The 20,302-nt window shown below is 40.8% G+C and overlaps 1 protein-coding gene across 12 annotated transcripts in view; it reads left to right on the top strand.

Moving 5' to 3' along the window:
* l3mbtl1b (L3MBTL histone methyl-lysine binding protein 1b) overlaps positions 1-20,302 on the top strand; it is a 69,271-nt gene that overhangs the window by 10,200 nt on the left and 38,769 nt on the right. For 11 of the 12 annotated variants that reach the window (XM_062062844.1, XM_062062855.1, XM_062062851.1 and 8 more), the window contains exons 3-6: positions 5,141-5,336; positions 17,973-18,171; positions 18,256-18,385; positions 18,478-18,529. In XM_062062844.1, coding sequence (XP_061918828.1) covers positions 5,141-5,336; positions 17,973-18,171; positions 18,256-18,385; positions 18,478-18,529 — 577 coding nt within the window. The remainder of the gene's footprint in view (positions 1-5,140; positions 5,337-17,972; positions 18,172-18,255; positions 18,386-18,477; positions 18,530-20,302) is intronic. The other variant, XM_062062852.1, reaches the window with a different exon arrangement.

The raw sequence follows: 20,302 nt of genomic DNA, 5'->3' as shown, positions 1-20,302 counted from the left end.
GGGGCGTGTTAAAAAAAATAGCAATGCTGCGTTCCATAAGTGACATCATTGATTATGTGTAAAAAAAATATGTTAAACAAGTGGCCCTTATTTTAGAATCAAGGCAACTGACGCTCCATATGCTGGCTGTGCATTTGTCCTTGGAAAAACAGTGTAAAATGGGTCGTTGAAGACACTGTTCAGAAGAAGAGCGTTCTTTGATTAAGAATTTAATAAAAGAGGGGAAAACCTATAAAGAAGTGCAGAAAATGATAGGCTGTTCAGCTAAAATGATATCAAATGCTTTAAAATGGCAGCCAAAACCAAAAAGGGGAGGAAGAAAAAGAAAAACGACTATTGAAATGAATCGGAGAATAACCAAAATGGCAAAGGCTCAGCCAATGATCAGCTCCACGAGGATGAAAGAAGATCTAAGATGGCCTGTGAGTACTGTAACAATCAGACCACGTCTACGTGAAGCCAAGGTACCAGCAAGAAGCCCCCGCAAAGTCCCATTGTTAAAAAAAAGACGTGTGCTGAAGCGGTTACAATTTGCCAAAGAACACACTGACTGGCCTAAAGAGAAATGGCGTAATATTTGGGGACTGATGAGAGTAAGATTGTTCTTTTTGGGTCTAAGGGCCACAGACAGTTTGTCAGACGTCCTGCAAACACTGAATTCAAGCCCCAGTACACAGTGAAGACGGTGAAGCATGGTGGTGCAAGCATCATGATATGGGGATGTTTCTCGTATTGTGGTGTTGGTCCTATTTATCGTGTACCAGGGATCATGGATCAGTTTGAGTACCATACATCAGAATACTGGAAGAAGTCATGTTGCCATATGCTGAACAGGAAATGCCCTTGAAAAGGGTGTTTCAACAAGACAATGACCCCAAACACACCAGCAAGCGAGTAAAATCATGGTTCCAGACAAACAGAATTCAAGTAATGGAGTGGCCAGCACAATCCCTGAACCTTAATCCCATTGAAAACTTGTGGGCTGACATAAAAAATGCTGTTCATGAGGCAAAACCAAAAAATGCAGAGGAATTGTGGAACGTAGTACAATTGTCCTGGGCTGCAATACCTGTCGACTCCATGTGCCACAGATGTGAAGCAGTTATCAGAAACCGTGGTTATGCAACTAAATTATAGTTAATAATTCTAAGGAAAGTTGTATCTGCAAGCCTTTCTTAGTTTATACAGTACATTTGAGTTTTATAAAGAAAGATGTCAACACTGCAATTTTTTTGTTTTATATTTCTTGACTTTCTGTAAAATATTGTCAAATTGAATTACTTTTTTCCAATTTTCTGGCTTTGAAATAGAATGTGCAGTCTCCCCAATGCATTGTGTTAATTAAAATACAATTTATTTGAAGAATTTTGAGGTTTACACACCTTTTTAAACACACTGCTATTATTATGGACATAACTGTGTATATATATATATATATATATATATATATATATATATATATATATATATATATATATATATATATATATATATATATATATATATATATATATATATATATATATATATATATATATATATATATATATATATGTGTGTATGTGTATGTGTGTATACATATATATATATATATATATATATATGTATATGTATATATATATATATATACAGTGTTGGGTTAGTTACTGAAAACCAGTAATGAGTTATAGTTACTAGTTACTTCATTTCAAAAGTAACTCAGTTACTAACTCAGTTACTTACACCAAAAAGTAATGCGTTACTTTGATAAGTAACTATTTAGTTACTTCTTTTTTTCTTTTCTTTTTTAAAAGCTCCCATTAATGCCCTTTAGCCTTAATTTCAGTACTGTTATTGCACTGGAGAATAATACAATGTGTTGATCAACTTGACATGCATTTGCATCACTGAACTCTGCTAAGCAATGTGCTCTACATACAACACACAAACAATGTGGTCTACATACAACACACAAACAATGTGGTCTACATACAACACACAAAGACAAAGATATGTTTCAAAGGCCAATTTGTTTCTGGCCAGAACAAATTGACAAATCTATTTTAAATAGCTGCAACATAATGGCACTTTAACTTGAACTTGAAGTAGATAGGATATTTGATCCAAGACACAACTTACATTTAACTAAAATGTTATTTTCTTTGTGCTCGACAAAAGAAAAGTATTGAGAATTTCTCCTTGTTAAAAAAATCGACTCTTGGCTTCGCCTTGATGTCTTGTTAGTTGTTATGATAGTAGCGTTTATGTGTGTGTGAGTGTGTGTGGCCCTTTAAGATATGACAGCGTGTGAGGTGAATGACGTCAGTGAGTGAGTGGGCGAGAGAAGTGAGCGACCGGCGACAGTGAGTGCTTGCTGGTGCTCTCTCTAGCTTGGTGGAGGGCTGCGTCCAATAAAGTCACAAAGTTGCAACAAACCGCCGGCCTCGTCATTCACCCTCAGCTGTAAAGACCCACTTCCGGGTAAAGTGAAAGTTGTTAGCCCCGAAGAAACGTCTCCCCTGCGCTCCTCAACTACGGTATGGGAGTCCCCCCCCGCCCCCACCCACACAGAGCACGTACGCCTCTTATTTTCCACCGCAGCGCTGCCACAAAACACACTCAGATCTTCAGTTTCTAGCCGATACTACATAAAAAATAACGTAAAATAACGCAGTAACGCATCATGCAGTAACGGTAACTGAGTTACTGAATATAAAAAATAACGCGTTAGATTACTAGTTACCGCCGAAACTAACGGCGTTACAGTAACGCGTTACAAAGTAACGCGTTAGTCCCAACACTGTATATATATATATATACATATATATATATATGTATATATATGTATATATTTATATTTGCCTATGCATTGGATTATTACCATATTTTTCGGACTGTAGGACGCACCGGATTGTAAAGCGCACTGCCAATGAGCGGGTCTATTCAGGTTTATTTTCATAGAAAAGCCGCACCGAATTATAGCGCATTAAAGGGTTCATATTATGATTTTTTTTTCTAAATTTAAAACACTTCCTTGTGGTCTACATAACATGTAATGGTGGTTCCTTGGTCAAAATGTTGCATCGAGTATGTTTTACAGACCATCTTCAATTCGCTTTCTGACCGTCGCTTCAGGATGTGGCTCTACTTTGACAGCATCTTCTTCCCGTCATTTTTGTTGTAGCGGTGTAGCATACAAGGACAGGAATGGAGGAAGTGTCAAAAGATGAAGCTAACTGTTTTAATGACATTTAGACTTTACTTAACTCAATAACGGAGCAGCATCTCTTCATCCGTGGCTCACTAGTGCAACAACAACGCCAAAATGTGTACCGTGAAAAAGAGGCCGATCGGAACTCTCAAATAACTAAAGTTCCGTTGGTGAACAATGTAAACCCACTACACCGGTAGTTTTTAATGATACCATAGGGAGTCTAGTAACAGATATAAGTTAGAACTTTACGCGACTTTATATTAAAAACGGCAACAGCGGAGGATGACTACCCCATAACAAGAAGATAGAGAAAAAGAAGAAGCTTATCTACTATGGTGTCGGCACAGACTACAATGGAGAACGTGCACACATTTTCAGGACTTATGCAGATCTCAAATACACATCAGCAGGTACCAGAAGGTAAGAAAAGTTGGTTTTGCATAATATTGCGAAACAAAACGCCAGATAATGTCTTCTAAAAGATGCCATTTTGCGGTCCTTATACACACACCATAATAATACCCGTATGTTGAAGCAGAGTACGTCTGCCTACGGTAGCCGTAATGCTCCGACAATCCATCAAGCGGTGCGGATTCATAGCTTGCCAAAGTCGTACTTAAACATTTTGCCATATTTTTGAGCGCCGTGTGTAATGTTCTATATTCTCAATGGAACATTTAAAGTTTTGGTGTTGTTTACTGCCGTCATCTTGCAGTCTGCTCTTGCAGTATCTCTTATGTGTGACTACCATCTACTGGTCACACTTATCATTACACAATGTACCAAATAAAATAGCTTTGAGATCGGTAAGCACAGCCAGAATTATTGAGTACATTAGACGCACCAAGTTATAAGGCGCACTGTCGATTTTAGAGAAAATAAAAGGATTTTAAGTGCGCCTTATGGTTAGAAAAATACGGTATGTCTTTTTTCGTACGCTCTAAAAAAAATTTTAGATTTTACTGTGAAAAACAAACAGTCAACTCGGTCGCCAGACTTTTACCATAAAATTGATGGGATTTTTTTTTGTTTTACAGCACATTACTGTAAATGGAATGGAAATTCACTACCGCTTGTTTTTTTACGGTAAAACTCATGCAACGGAGCTGCCAGGTTTTTTTTTAACCATAAAATCTGTTTGTTGTTTTATGGTATATTACTGTATATGGAAAAACAGTACCAAGTTGTTTTTATGGTTAAAAAACTGGGAGCTCAGTCGCTCTAATCTTACCGTAAAGTCTATTGTCACAATGTCTATTGTCTATTGTGTACAATGTGATAGTCTGCTTTAAAATCATAAGTCAAGCAGATATTTTAAGTACTGTATTTTTATTTTGACAACAAATGTTTTGGAAAATATGATAGCATAATATTTTTCTGCATTATTAGATATTATTAACGTTTAAAAGATATGCAATGGCATGCAGTACATTAATTTTTAATGTCAAAATGGAAAGAACAAATTCATTTAGTAAGAAAAGATAAAGTACTTAATTAATGCATACTATTCCCTGGCTTTCGCGGGCTACATAACACAATATGGAGGGCCAGATCTGGCCCCCAGGCCTTGAGTTTGACTTATGTGACCATGTGAAATAACTTTTGCTTGAATATTTTAAACAACATTGTTATTAATATTATTATTTTTTTAGATTAGATTACATGTATTTAAAAAGGGATAATACACATTGATGAACATTTGCCATTTACATATGTGAGATTGTGAGCTAATTTATTTTTGCAGATGTCCAAACACTTATTCTGTTTTAGCAATACTTTTTGTGCTCTGCGCTCAGCATACTGACTTGTGCTTTGCTGCTATTGCTAAATATTTTCTCGTATACAGCATACAGAGTTGCTGCTATTGTAACCTTCATTTCCCTGAGGACACACGCCCAACAAATAAATAAAGTTGTGTCTAATCGAAATGTATTTTGTTTCCCTCAGTTCTGCATGACAGAGTTTGGCACTCTTGAGATTGTGACGGATGTAGATGTCAAAAGGCACAAGCTGGAGTCTAAAATTGGGACTTTGGATCCGGCACCATCACACAGTCCCACCCCTCCACCAGAGAGCCAATCACAGGGCAAAACAGCAGCAGTACCATCCAATAAGAGTGAGTCAGCATCATCTCAAGGAAAAGGTACTGCTATAACCTGCGGAAAAATTAGGGATGATCTTATTAGTGTTTTATGCTGACAATTCCGATACTGATCATCCATGAGTGACATCGGCTGATACCAATTCCGAAATCCATCACTTGTATTAACTTTAAATAAATAAATGATAAATGGGTTGTACTTGTATAGCGCTTTTCTACCTTCAAGGTACTCAAAGCGCTTTGACAGTATTTCCACATTTACCCATTCACACACACATTCACACACTGATGGCGGGAGCTGCCATGCAAGGCGCTAACCAGCAGCCATCAGAGGCAAAGGGTGAAGTGTCTTGCCCAAGGACACAACGGACGTGACTAGGAAGGTAGAAGGTGGGAATTGAACCCCAGTAACCAGCAACACTCCGATTGCTGGCACAGCCACTCTACCAACTTCGCCACGCCGTCCCTAAATGTTTCAATTTATTTATGGTTAGTGCTATTGGCAGTTAAATAATATCAACACAATATTTAAACTAGTTACTAGTTACCCTTTAATTACATACAATTGTCTGAGCAAAACAAAGTCAAATTTATGCAATAACTAAACTAAACCAATAACTACAATCTATTGCTTTTGGTTTCTGCCCTCAAAGTCCTCCTGTGTCCTGGGAATTATTCCCTAAATTTGTAAACATTAACAAAAACAATAAAAATTATTTTGAAAAATAAAAATGTCGACCTAATTACCCTATAATCAATCATATACTGATACTACCCATGGTATCGACACACAATTTATGGATTGATCCACCCTCCCCTTACGTATTATCAAACCTGTGACTGTGACACTGCTGACACGGCTGGCGGAATTATTCTCTGCATTTGACCCATCACCCTTGATCACCCCCTGGGAGGTGAGGGGAGCAGTGGGCAGCAGCGGTGGGCGCGCCCGGGAATAATTTTTGCTGATTTAACCCCCAATTCCAACCCTTGATGCTGAGTGCCAAGCAGAGAGGTAATGGGTCCCATTTTTATAGTCTTTGGTATGACAAGATGTAGATAATGGGTTTCACAATGTGTAGCGCTTTGAGTCCCTAGAGAAAAGCGCTATACAAACATAATTCACTTCATAATAATTCACCTAATTGTCCCAGCTGTCTCCAATCAGTCCACTTAACAGTTCAGGGAGTATGACAGCAATCCGACTAAAACATGCATATTCAGGGCTGAATGCTTAGCTTTTTCAGGAGTAGCACCGGTCCTACTAAATGGAAGAAATTAGCAGCACAGAAATTTTTCTGTACCACAGAAAACATTTTGTAACAATACGGAATGTCTTAAATATCACACTTTCATTATTAACACTCAAACAATGCACACATGTGCACTCATACATATAAACACAATGCCATCCCAAGGCCTACTGCAACACTCAATTAAACATAGAGAACATGCCTAGACTTTGTTAGCACTGCCACTAACACGAGTGTAGGGCTAGGTCAGGGGTCGGCAACCCGCGGCTCCGGAGCCGCATGCGGCTCCTTGACCACTCTGATGCGGCTCAGCTACATACATGCCGACCCCCCCGATTTTCCCAGGAGATTGATGGATGTCTCTCATAAATTACTCCCAGGGAAAAAATAATCCTATTTACAGTCTAATTACTAAATAAAGGGCGTGCCCTAATTGCACTGCAGTAATTGTCCTCTATAGCATTTACATACAGCGTGCCAGTCCAGCCACATGTTGCATGTTGTTATTACTTGCACACACAGGAGACAGCAAAGCATACTTACTCATCAGCCACACAGCTTACACTGACGGTAGCCGTATCAAACAACTTTAACATTGTTACGTTACAAATATGCGCCACACTGTGAACCCACACCAAAAAATAATGAAAAACACATTTCTGGAGAACATCCCACCGTAACACAACATAAACACAACACAACCATTAACCAGAATCCCGTGCAGCCCTAACTCTTCCGGTCTACATTATACACCCCCGCTACCACCAAATCCCCCCACACATCAAACCCCCCCCCTCTCCGTGCGTTGGTTGAGCGGAAGAGTTAGGGCTGCATGGGATTCTGGGTATTGGTACCGTCAGTGTAAGATGTGTGGCTGCTGAGTTAGTACGCCTTGCTGTCACTTACGTGAGCAAGCTGAAATTGCATTCTACGTGTGGTCGAGCAGGTACACTGTTAGGGCAGACTGTAGAGGGCGCCAAATGCAGTGTCATCATGCTCTTTCGGGAGTCTCCCGGGAAAAGTGAGAGGGTTGGCAAGTATGACGCTATCAAGCGCCATTAGTTCAAACTCGCGGGCTGCACTAACATCAAATTTCCACATTAAAGTGTGTGCCGGTGCGTGTGTCGGAGACCCCTGGTTAACATAGCACAATGCATTTAAGCTTTGTATGCAGTGTTTTTCATTTTAAATTTTTTTTTGTGGCTCCCATTACTTTCTTTAATTTGTGAAACTTGCCAAAATGGCTCTTTGAGTGGTAAAGGTTGCCGACCCCTGGGCTAGGTGATAAAAACCAAAACTCATATCCCGATATAAAGTAGTTTGGCCCATAAACTATCCCATAAATGGAAATATCCGTTGACCAGTGGCGTGCCGTCACTAGAGGCAGGGGAGGCATGGCCTCACCTGCCATCATGGAAAGAAAAAAAAAAAGTAAAAAGAAAAAAAATTAATTAAATTGTTATATGTATCCAGTGATTATACTACAGTTATTTTCCATTTAACTTCACCAGTTTTAGATTATTTTTATTTTTATTTTCACATTTGCCGTTCAAATACTGAGAATCAATCAATCAATCAATGTTTATTTATATAGCCCTAAATCACAAGAGTCTCAAAGGGCTGTACAAGCCACAATGACATCCTCGGTACAGAGCCCACATACGGGCAAGGAAAACTCACCCCAGTGGGACGTCAATGTGAATGACTATGAGAAACCTTGGAGAGGACCGCATATGTGGGTAACCCCCCCCCCCCCTCTAGGGGAGACCGAAAGCAATGGATGTCGAGTGGGTCTGACATAATATTGTGAAAGTCCAACACATCAGCGAAAGTCCAGTCCATGGTGGGGCCAGCAGGAACCATCCCGAGCGGAGACGGGTCAGCAGCGTAGAGATGTCCCCATCCGATGAACAGGCTAGCGGTCCACCCCGGGTTGGGAGCAGAGTAGAAAAGAAAAGAAAAGAAACGGCAGATCAACTGGTCTAAAAAGGGAGTCTATTTAAAGGCTAGAGTATACAAATGAGTTTTAAGATGAGACTTAAATGCTTCTACTGAGGTAGCATCTCTAACTTTTACCGGGAGGGCATTCCATAGTATTGGAGCCCGAATAGAAAACGCTCTATAGCCCGCAGACTTTTTTTGGGCTCTGGGAATCACTAATAAACCTGAGTTCTTTGAACGCAGATTTCTTGCCGTGTCATATGGTACAATACAATCGGCAAGATAGGCAGGAGCTTGACCGTGTAGTATTTTATACGTAAGTAGTAAAACCTTAAAGTCGCATCTTAGGTGCACAGGAAGCCAGTGCAGGTGAGCCAGTATAGGCGTAATATGATCAAACTTTCTTGTTTTTGTCAAAAGTCTAGCAGCCGCATTTTGTACCATCTGTAATCTTTTAATGCTAGACATAGGGAGGCCCGAAAATAAAACGTTACAGTAATCGAGACAAGATGTAACGAACGCATGGATAATGATCTCAGCATCGTTTGTGGACAAAATGGAACGAATTTTAGCGATATTACGGAGATGAAAGAAGGCCGTTTTAGTAACACTCTTAATGTGTGACTCAAACGAGAGAGTTGGGTCGAAGATAATACCTAGATTCTTTATCGAGTCGCCTTGTTTAATTGTTTGGTTGTCAAATGTTAAGGTGGTATTATTAAATAGATGTCGGTGTTGAGCAGGACCGATAATCAGCATTTCCGTTTTCTTAGCGTTGAGTTGCAAAAAGTTAGCGGACATCCATTGTTTAATTTCATTAAGACACGCCTCCAGCTGACTACAATCCGGCGTGTTGGTCAGCTTTAGGGGCATGTAGAGTTGGGTGTCATCAGCATAACAGTGAAAGCTAACACCGTATTTGCGTATGATGTCACCTAGCGGCAGCATGTAAATACTAAAGAGTGCAGGGCCAAGAACCGAACCCTGGGGAACTCCGCACGTTACCTTAACATAGTCCGAGGTCACATTGTTATGGGAGACACACTGCATCCTGTCAGTAAGATAAGAGTTAAACCAAGACAAGGCTAAGTCTGACATCCCAATACGCGTTTTGATACGCTCTAATAAAATATTATGATCAACAGTATCGAAAGCGGCGCTAAGATCAAGAAGCAGCAACATAGATGACGCATCAGAATCCATCGTTAGCAATAGATCATTAGTCATTTTTGCGAGGGCTGTCTCCGTAGAGTGATTTGCCCTTAAACCGGATTGAAAAGGTTCACAGAGATTGTTAGACGCTAAGTGTTCATTTAGCTGCTGTGCGACAATTTTTTCGAGGATTTTCGAGATAAACGGAAGGTGGGACACCGGCCGGTAGTTTACCATGAGGTCAGGATCGAGGTTAGGTCTTTTGAGTAGAGGATGAATAACCGCTTTTTTGAATGCTAGGGGAACAGTGCCAGAGGAAAGTGATAAGTTTATAATATTTAACACTGATGGACCTAATAAAACAAAAAACTTCTTGATAAGTTTCCCAGGAATTGGGTCAAGTAAACATGTTGTTTGTTTTGTCCCATTTACACATTTTAACAATTCCTCCAATGTTATTTCATCAAAGAGAGAGAAACTATTTTGGAGGGCAGTGTCCGTCGTATATACAGTCGTATATGTGTTAATAGAACCCAGTTGTAGCTGAGATGCATTGTCTTTAATCTCTTTTCTAATGACTTCAATTTTCTTATTAAAGAAATTCATAAAGTCATCTGCTGAGTGGGTGGAGCTACTGGGAGGAGTCCCTTGTTGGGTTAGCGATGCTACTGTACTAAACAAAAATTTAGGATCATTTTTCTTGAGGTGGATGAGATTTGAGTAATATTTAGCTTTAGCTGAGGTAAGCATGCGTTTATAAGTTATTAAACTATCACTCCATGCTTGATGGAAAACCTCAAGTTTAGTCGCACGCCATTTGCGTTCCAGCTTTCTACATGATAATTTCTGGGCTTTAGTTTCTTCTGTAAACCATGGGATACGCCTTTTAGGGGCCCTTTTTAGCTTTAGCGGTGCTACACTATCAATGGTGTCGCGCAGGGCGTCGTTAAAGTTGTTAGTGAGGTTATCAATAGAGCCCACATAATTTGGGACTGGTGCCATTACCGAAGGCAGTAGGTCAGTAAGAGTCGTCGTTGTGGCAGCATTAATGTTGCGGCTGCTATAGTAGTTATTATTATTATTATTATTAGTTTGTTGACAATGAGTCAGAACTTCGAATTTTATAAGGTAATGATCGGACATTACTTTAGTGTACGGGAGTATCGTAACTTTGGAGGTGGTGACACCCCTGACAAGCACTAGATCTATCGTATTATCGTTGCGATGCGTGGGTTCATTTATTATTTGTGTAAGACCACAGCTATCAATTATAGTCTGGAGCGCCACGCATGGAAGGTCCGACGGGGTATTCATATGGATGTTAAAGTCTCCCATTATGATTATATTGTCGGCGTGCGTCACTAGATCAGCAACGAACTCTGAAAATTCATTGATAAAGTCCGAATAGGGCCCTGGGGGGCGGTAGATGACAGCCAGGTGCAGAGGCAGCAGTGTGACAAACCTCGTAGTAAGCACCTCAAACGAGTTATATTTATTATTTAGGTCCGAGGTAAGGCTAAAGTTTTTGTTGTAAATTAGTGCAACACCCCCACCCCTTTTAATGGGATGGGCAATATGCGTTCCCGTATAGCCAGGAGGAGACTCCTCACCCAGCGCAAAAAATTTGTCTGGTTTGAGCCAGGTCTCAGCGAGACCAACGACGTCAAGTTTGTTGTCTCTAATGACTTCATTAACTAATAACGTTTTGGAAGATAATGATCTTATGTTTAAAAATCCCATATTATAGGTAGTGGGCTGTTTTGAGGAGTTTTTGTTGAAAGTATCCGTAGTAGCAATATTAATAATGTTACGTTTATTATGCGTAGTGCACTTTAAATAATTTCGACCATATCTAGGAATTGATATGACAGGAATTTTTAGATTGTTTGCCACCTCAGTAAAATGCATGTCCACCTCTGACGCAGAAAAAACATTATGTGAATTGTATATTGTACTAAGAGAATTGCTATGTGTGCAGGGATTATCCAGCCTGGCGCTGGCTAGTTCTAGCTTAACAGACTCCTTATTAGCGCTTCTTTGTGGATTAGCATTTAGCTTTTTCGTTAGCCCCGCTAACAACAACGCCTTTAGCTTTGTTGTTAGCCCCGCCCGACATCCCCGCTTCTGCTTCCGAGCGCACCGCTTACGTCTCTTTCGTTGACGGTCTCCGCTGGTAGTGGACGCCGCTGCTTCAAAGGCCACTGCTGGATGTAGCTCGCGAAGAATTCCCAAGCTAGCGAGTAGGTCCACCGTACACGCATCTTTCAGCCCAAAATGGCCCGATCTCTCCACATCCAGAATCGTAAGTCGGTCGTAAGTGATCACGGAAATTGACTGAATTGACGGGTATTTTTGCCAAATCGGTCTACACTTCCAAGAGCGCATGCAAGAAGCTGCCGCCGTGAAGCGCCGCCATCTTGAAAGAAGAGACGGTGCGGTGATCAGCAGCCAGTTGAGGCACGTCACTGATTTGTGCCTCAACATGGATTGTGCGCAATGACTCGGCCAACTGCTGGCCTGCTGTGCAGTGAGACTGTATTGCTATATGAATTATATTATACATTTCCATAGTTTAGTTAGCTGAGGTATATAATGTACAGTGTATTTTGTCAACAACTGTATGTGTGTAACGTATTTCTTGTGCTGAGCGATCATAAAAGTGGAGGCTCGTCTCATAACCCCGCCTCCTGGGGCCAAGCTTCTCCGCCGCAGAATGCACCCCCGACCGGAGCGCCGCGGCCACACCAACCAAAGCCCACACCCAAACCCTCCACGTGCAAGACCGAATCCACCCCAAAAAAGTCACTTAACAAGAAGCCAAAAAGTGCAAAAACAACAATGCTCGCGCGGCGCGCCAGAGGAGCCGTGAACAGGGACACAACATTAGGTACACCAGCAGACGGCAGCGCGGATTTCATATTTCATTCATTCACAACTCCTCTAACATGAACACCACTGCTCCCGCACTTATAAGTAAAGGTAAGACCATAATAACGTTTTTTTTTATTAAATGTGCTTTTTTGTGTGCATGCTACAGTTTGTAAGTGTAAAGTTAAGTTAAAGTACCAATGATTGTCACACACACACTAGGTGTGGTGAAATGTGTCCTCTGCATTTGACCCATCCCTTGATCACCCCCTGGGAGGTGAGGGGAGCAGTGGGCAGCAGCGGCGCCGTGCCTGGGAATAATTTTTGGTGATTTAACCCCCAATTCCAACCCTTGATGCTGAGTGCCAAGCAGGGAAGAATGCTGGTATGAGCTTTTAAACACAACCCGTTAACTGCTGCCAATCACATGGTGAATAAGATACTATTTAGGGTTCATATGTTTGTAAATCTGACTGTGATGAAGTCAGTGCCTCACCAGACATGAACCTCACCGCACGCCACTGCCGTTGACGTTACTAAATATCCCCACCATGCCTGGTTTAAGAGGACATGTTTAAACGTCAGCAGCAACATGAAAATAATTTAAATTTAGCATTGTTTTGTTTTTTTGGTACACATTATTATAGGACATACACACAAAGATTTTAGCAAGGAACAACAACCTGCTAACTGCTTCATGATGCTGTATGACAGGCTGTGTTCTGCAAATTACTTAAAAAAATTAATGAATGCTAAATACTTGTTACTTTACCAAAAAAGTAATTGAATTACAAACAGAATTACTTTTTAATAAATGTAATTAATTACTAGGGAAAGTAATTAATGCGTTACTTAAAAAAAAACGTAAAATATGTGGCATTATGCAGTTGAGATAAGTTTCATATGAGAACCGCATGTTCCTTTAAAAGGCGGTGCCTGTTGCCTAGTGACAAGTGACGTCAGTGAGTCCACGCTCAATCTGAGTCTCATAGGTATTTTAGCTTAAGCTGTTTTTGTTAGCTTAGCAGGCTGACAGCGGCAGCTTGTCAGCCCTGACGGCAGCTCTTTTTAATGTTTCACTGGTTTGTGTTATCTCTACTTACTAGGGGTGTGGGAAAAAATCGATTCGAATTCGAATCACGATTTTCATGTTGTGCGATTCAGAATCGATTCTCATTTTTATAAAAATCGATTTTATTTTTATTTTTTTTTAAATGTTTTTATTTATTTAAAAAACATTTTTTTTATTAATCAATCCAACAAAACAATACACTGCAATACCATAACATTGCAATCCAATTCCAAAACCAAACCCGACCCAGCAACACTCAGAACTACAATAAACAGAGCAATTAAGAGGAGACACAAACACGACACAGAACAAACCAAACGTAGTGAAACAAAAATGAATATTATCAACAACAGTATCAATATTAGATACAATCTCAACATAGCAGTGATTAAAAATCCCTCATTGACATTATCATTAGACATTTATAAAAATTAAAAAAAAAGAACAATAGTGTCACAGTGGCTTACACTTGCATCTCATAAGCTTGACAACACACTGTGTCCAATATTTTCACAAAGATAAAATAAGTCATATTTTTGGTTAATTTAATAGTTAAAACAAATTTACTTTATTGCAATCAGTTGATAAAACATTGTCCTTTACAATTATAAAAGATTTTTACAAAAATCTATTACTCTGCTTGCATGTCAGCAGACTGGGGTAGATCCTGCTGAAATCCTATGTGTTGAATGAATAGAGAATCGTTTTGAATCTGGAAAAAATCGTTTTTGAATCGAGAATTGTGTTGAATTGAAATAAAATCGTTTTTGAATCGAATCGTGACCCCAAGAATCGATATTGAATCGAATCGTGGGACACCCAAAGATTCACAGCCCTACTCTTGGATGAAGGCTGGCTAACATTTGGGCCAGTGTGCCTGTTCTGCTTCATTCAGAAAATTTAGCAGTCCCAATAAAGTCTGATTGAAGCTTTCATCGGCCCTATCCCCTGTGGGTGATATGTTGGTGTACGGCTCTTCTGGCACCATACAACTGAAACAACTCTTGTATTAGTAAAGACTCACATGTCGCTCCTCTATCGGTCTGGATGCATTTCGGGCAGCCAAAAATCTGTATGAGACTGCTGTTCCAGTCCTGAGCTGTAGTGTTGACCGACTGGTCTCTCGTGGGGACAGATATTGCATATTTACAAAACAGTTCTGTTATAACAACGATATAAGGGTACTGGTCACCCGGGCGGCCCAACGAGAGATAATCCATTCCGACCACTTCGAATGGGGAGGAGGTTGGACTGGGTACTAAAGATAGATAGATAGATAGTACTTTATTGTTTCCTTCAGGAGAGTTCCCTCAGGAAAATTAAAATTAAAAAAGGTGCTTTCCCCTCCGACCCCGCCTTTGTGCATATGCATTGCGGGGAGGGAGCTGTCCAACTTTTTACATCTTTTGTCATCCTGGGCCAGTAGCAGCACAGTTGTAGGGATGTTTATGTCCTTGCACTGCTGGGGTGACCCATTATTTCATGTTATTGTCTCCATACACAATAGGTTTCCTGTTTAGGGATAATTACTTGAAATATTTGGAAGTTGGAACCATCCTCTTTAACAACTCTGCTTAGTATACAATTTTGCAAAAGTAAATTATCCCACTCCTTCAGTAACGGTTCAAGGTATGGTGATAAAGTAGCACATACCTCTGGCTGTGGTACCTGTTGCTCTTTCCATTGACGTACTTGGGGAAGGTCTAGGTGTCGTGTCTGTCGTTCCTCCAAAGTCTTTTTTGTATCAACTGTTACTTGGTCTGCTCGCGCAACTTACGCTTTCTGTTCCTGCAACCTGAAAAAGGCGTCAGCATTACCATTTTGCATACCTGGCCAATATTTAATGGTGTACTAGAAGTACAGTGCTCGGAGTGCAGTATACTGACTTGGTAGGACGGGGCGGTTTCTCTCACGGCTTGAGGCAGCTGAACCAGTGGGTATCTGATGTTTGACAGTGCCAGTTCAGCCAAAATCTTCGTCATGACTGGAAAACACTTTTCTCCACCTCCACAGCAGGTTGTCCATTTATTTACTGATTATAGGTCAGCCCATTTCCCTGCAAAGATGTTATGGGATGTGGTTTTGGATCGTTTTCTTGCTTGGTTACTCCCACCTCCCTTACTGATACCTCCTCCACGTCTCGTTTCACCTTATTGAGGACCAACTCCTACTCTCCTTGTATGTCTTTTTTGTAACCTCTTGTAGTTTTACCAAAGGCTGACACTGTGGGACGTCCACTGGGTTGAGGTTACAAAGCCTGCATGGCACCCCTCCTCCTGTTATCATCCATATTACTGTCAGAGAGAGGTCCAATGGGTACATCACAAGACTGGTTGATTGTATTTTCTGGTACCTGCATTCAAAGGAGCATTTCAGAGTGTGGGGGAATGATAACAGGCTGCTGTCACGATAATTTTGCCACACCTTTGTATGGTGGCACAGGAGCTCTGGTAACAATTTGCTGGCACTCTACCAGAGCTTAAGCCCAAAGTTGTCCTTCCCATGGGCTTCAAGGGGTAGTCACCTGAAATGGTTTTCCAACAGTCTTGAAGGAGTTAGCTCATCGAGAGAATGCCAAAAGTGTGCAAAACAGTAATCAGAGCAAAGGGTGGCTATTTTGAATAATCTAGAATGTAAAACAGTGTGGAGCTTGCATGTTCTCCCCGATTGCAGCTGAGATATGCTCCAGCACCCCCCGCGACCCCAAAAAGGGACAAGCGGTAGAAAATGGATAGATGGATAAAACAGGGCAGCACGGTGGAACAGGGGTTAGTGCATGTGCCTCACAATACGAAGGTCCTGGGTTCGGTCCCCGGGCTCCGGGTCTTTCTGTGTGGAGTTTGCATATTCTTCCCGTGACTGCGTGGGTTCCCTTCGGGTACTCCGGCTTCCTCCCACCTCCAAAGACATGCACCTGGGGATAGGTTGATTGGCAACACTAAATTGGGCCTATTGTGTGAATGTGAGTGTGAATGTTGTGTGTCTATCTGTGTTGGCCCTGTGATGAGGTGGCGACTTGTCCAGGGTGTACCGCGACTTGTCCAGAGTGTAGCCCGCCTTCCGCCAGAGTGCAGCTGAGACCCAGGCAACACTTGCCTTGACCTTAAATAGTTAAAATTCGAGGCCTGTGATTCACACCAAAGGTTAACAAGGAAAAGTCTCCCTGCAGACACCTTTTATGGATGTGTGTGTTTGGATGTTTCACCGAGTACAAATTGAATGTCACAGATGAACAACTTCTAGATGTATGGCTAAATCCTCCTATTATCCAGATGAGAGGCATGATTTATAATCTAGAATACCTTTGACGAGCCGAGACGCGATGGTGCGGGAGCAGCAGGACATCGCTGCCAGCTCACAGTAAATGCAGCAGAGGGCTACTTAGCTGTCTGTATCATTGCACCGCTAAAAATAGTTTGTCTGCATTAGCGCTTATAATAACAACACCGCTAATATTTGGTTAATATTCAAGTCACGATATGTATAAAGTGCAATGTTGGCGGGTTTTGGATGGTTATTTAGAGAGTTTTGAGGGCGGAATAGAGAGCCCCCATTGACTACATTGTTAGTGGACTTTTAATGTATTTATTTATTTACAACTTTAAATGCATAACAGAAGAAAAACATATGTGTTAATGTCTTATATAAGGATTTTGAATTAAAGACTCTCTCTCTCTCTCTCTCTCTCTCTCTCTCTCTCTCTCTCTCTCTCTCTCTCTCGCTCGCTCGCTCGCTCGCTCGTGCGCACAAGGTTTTGTATATTTCCAGTATGTCTGTTTTGATACTATGATCAGAGTGCAGAAGCGTTATTCCAGTGATGTCAATGTACGGAAATAGCCGAAGGTATTCGGAGCGGAATATTCAAAATGGCTGACTGAATTTGTGGCATTTGTGATGTTTAAATGGTGTTATTTTTCCTCACTTGAGTTTTTATTGCTCCTTTTTGGCATTGCAAAACAGTACAATACTAACACATATAAACAAAAACAAGAGAGTGCTGGTGTGGGAGCAGTCTTGGTTCACTATATTGAAAAGAGTAATTTGTTCCTGTTTGTCCATTCAAGTACGTTTTTCTTACATACTTTGCGGATTGCGATTGGATATGATTTCAAGGTTACAATGAAACATAATTAAACTCTACTGGTACTTTAAGTAAATGTAACACAGTGAATGTAGCACGTCACAACCCACCTCCAGTGCCAAGTAATTTTCAGTGCATAATGATAAATCTATACCACATTAGAAGTTGCACAATGACTATAGAAAGTTTATCCAAGTTTAACGTTTGTAGTGTTTTGTTTAAAAAACGGTTGCTGAGGTAAAAATAAAATAATAATGAGAACTAATAAGTGAATTAGCTATATTTGTGTGAGGTCATCTTCTTTCTTGCAGCTCCTGCTCCTGTTGTCTTGCCTGTCGCGGTAACTCCCACTACAGAAGAAACCCCCAAAGTGGAAGTTGCTCCGAGTGTGCAAGTTGTTCCAAACAAGGAGCTTACACAATGTAGGGTCTGTGGTGGTCACGTCGCTCGGGATGCCCTTCTACGGGGAAAGTTCTGTAGCACCAACTGTGCCCAACCCTCCAGTGGCAGGTAAAAAGTAATTACAGAGCCACTTTAAGTATTTTTACTGGGATTGGACTTGTTTATACCGTGAGTTCGATTCATTTTGTGCAGGTCATCTCCAGGGGAGGCCAGAGAGTGTCAGGCAGTGGAAACCGAGACGCTGGGGAAACGTGTGCGTAAAAAGAGGAAGATCTATATGGATTCTGGTGACGACGACGAGGACAACCAAGAGGAACCAGAGGTAGGCAGCATCTTAGACTTAGATTTAGACTTAGACTACTGACACAACCTGAGAACACAGCAATTCCAATTGTTCCCTTTCCATTTTTATAGGAGAAAACCAAGATGACCAAAGGCAGAAGAGGAGCCAAGCTAGCCAAACTTGGTATGTGATGTTGTAAGATGTGCAGGGAAGAAAATGTACTTTCTTTTTTTTGTCACAATTGTTCATTCCGAGGCTTTTCAAACATTGTTTGTATGTAATTTTCTTACAGTAGTGCGTGGGTATAATGCAGAGGTGGGCAATTAATTTTTACCGGGGGGCGCATGAGCAACCCGAGCACTGCTGGAGGGCCACATCGACAATATTTCAATTACATTTTGCTCAATATTATTTTTGATATATACCGTAAGATAAATAATAATAATAATTAATAATAATAGTAATACTTCAACATAGTGTATGTAACAGCATTCCATGACTAATATAAATAAATTAACATTAATAATAAATGACAGTAAAATAAGCACACGTATGACTGAGGAGTCATAGTGTAACTTTGTGTGATGTTTGAGTTGTCCGACTTTTTGTGTGGCCATAAACGCACCAGTGGTTTAGTGCTATGCGTGTTGGTGGCAGATGACAAGTTGGTTTTGGCCTGGTTTGTACAGCAGAAAATGACTAGTTTTTCGAGATAGAAGTGTTTTACTTATGTTTTTGGTGTGGTTATGGCCGAATATAAACAGTTTTGCTCAATAAAGTGATGGATATAATTCCTGTCCTCGATAGACGTTACAATAATTGAACGGTGTTCAATTGAACGGTGTTGACGAACACCGTTAGGGCCGCTTGTTGTCACTGTCACTCAGAGTTGCATTGCAAAATTACATAGAATAAATATGTTTATTTTGTTTAGAATTCAGATGGGATTTGATTTGGTGCGCGGCATGTATTTGCTGCGCGCAGCAGACGCTTGAGCAGTGCGCAATTGCGCAGGCACGCACCTTAGAGGGAACGTTGCATAGCAGTCCGTGTCTTGTTGGAAACACGCCATTCTTCATCAACTTTTCTCTTTTTAGCGTCTCGGGTCTAAACCGTGCATCACTTGTCGCTGCATGTGCACCTTCACTCGCAGGTTACACACTGACACACGCCCATAAATAATAATTTTCGAAATAAAAGCAGCACAGTTGTATTGCGCGCACGACATAGATGTTTTTTCAACTTTATTTTGTAATTAATGATTGCAGCTGTTCACATTCACTCACAATCACGCACACGCATACGTCCACACGGAAGTAATACAAATAACGATTTTCAAAACAAAAGCAGCACCGTTGTATTGCACACTCGACATAGATACTTTTTAAAATTTATTTTGTAATTTATAATTGGCCTCACGCGGGCCGGACAGGGACGCACAAAGGGCCGGATGCGGCCCGTGGGCCGCAGAATGCCCAGGTCTGGTATAATGTGTCTATATTTACCCACCACTTTCCACATTTAGACTTTTTTCATTTGGCCAGTGGCTTAACTGCAGAGATGCTCAAAATTTCCCTAAAGTTCCAAGAGGTGGAATCAGCATTGGGGCTGGCTATTTTAATAGTTGACTAGTCATCGACTATCTTAACGATTCGTCGGATTATAAGGCGTAAAATTTGCTTTAGTGAATGAATGTGGGTGTGAATGTTGTCTGTCAATCTGTGTTGGCCCCGTGATGAGGTGGCGACTTGTCCGGGGTGTACCCCGCCCGTGGCCCCGTAAAGGACAAGCGGTAGGGGATGGATGGATGGATGGATATTCATTCAGTGGCTGTAATTTAGCCATTAGCTTTTAAATTCAGCTTGAGATATTTTTAGGCATGTAACTATCAAAAAAGATGACTAATTTGTTCATAAATATTTATTTATTTATCTTGTCCTTTCGGTCATAACCCAA

The sequence above is a fragment of the Entelurus aequoreus genome, linkage group LG11, assembly GCF_033978785.1.
Source record: "Entelurus aequoreus isolate RoL-2023_Sb linkage group LG11, RoL_Eaeq_v1.1, whole genome shotgun sequence".
NCBI lineage: Eukaryota > Metazoa > Chordata > Actinopteri > Syngnathiformes > Syngnathidae > Entelurus > Entelurus aequoreus.
Note: the sequence above shows the minus strand (reverse complement) of the source record. Positions and strands in the feature narration are given on the sequence as shown.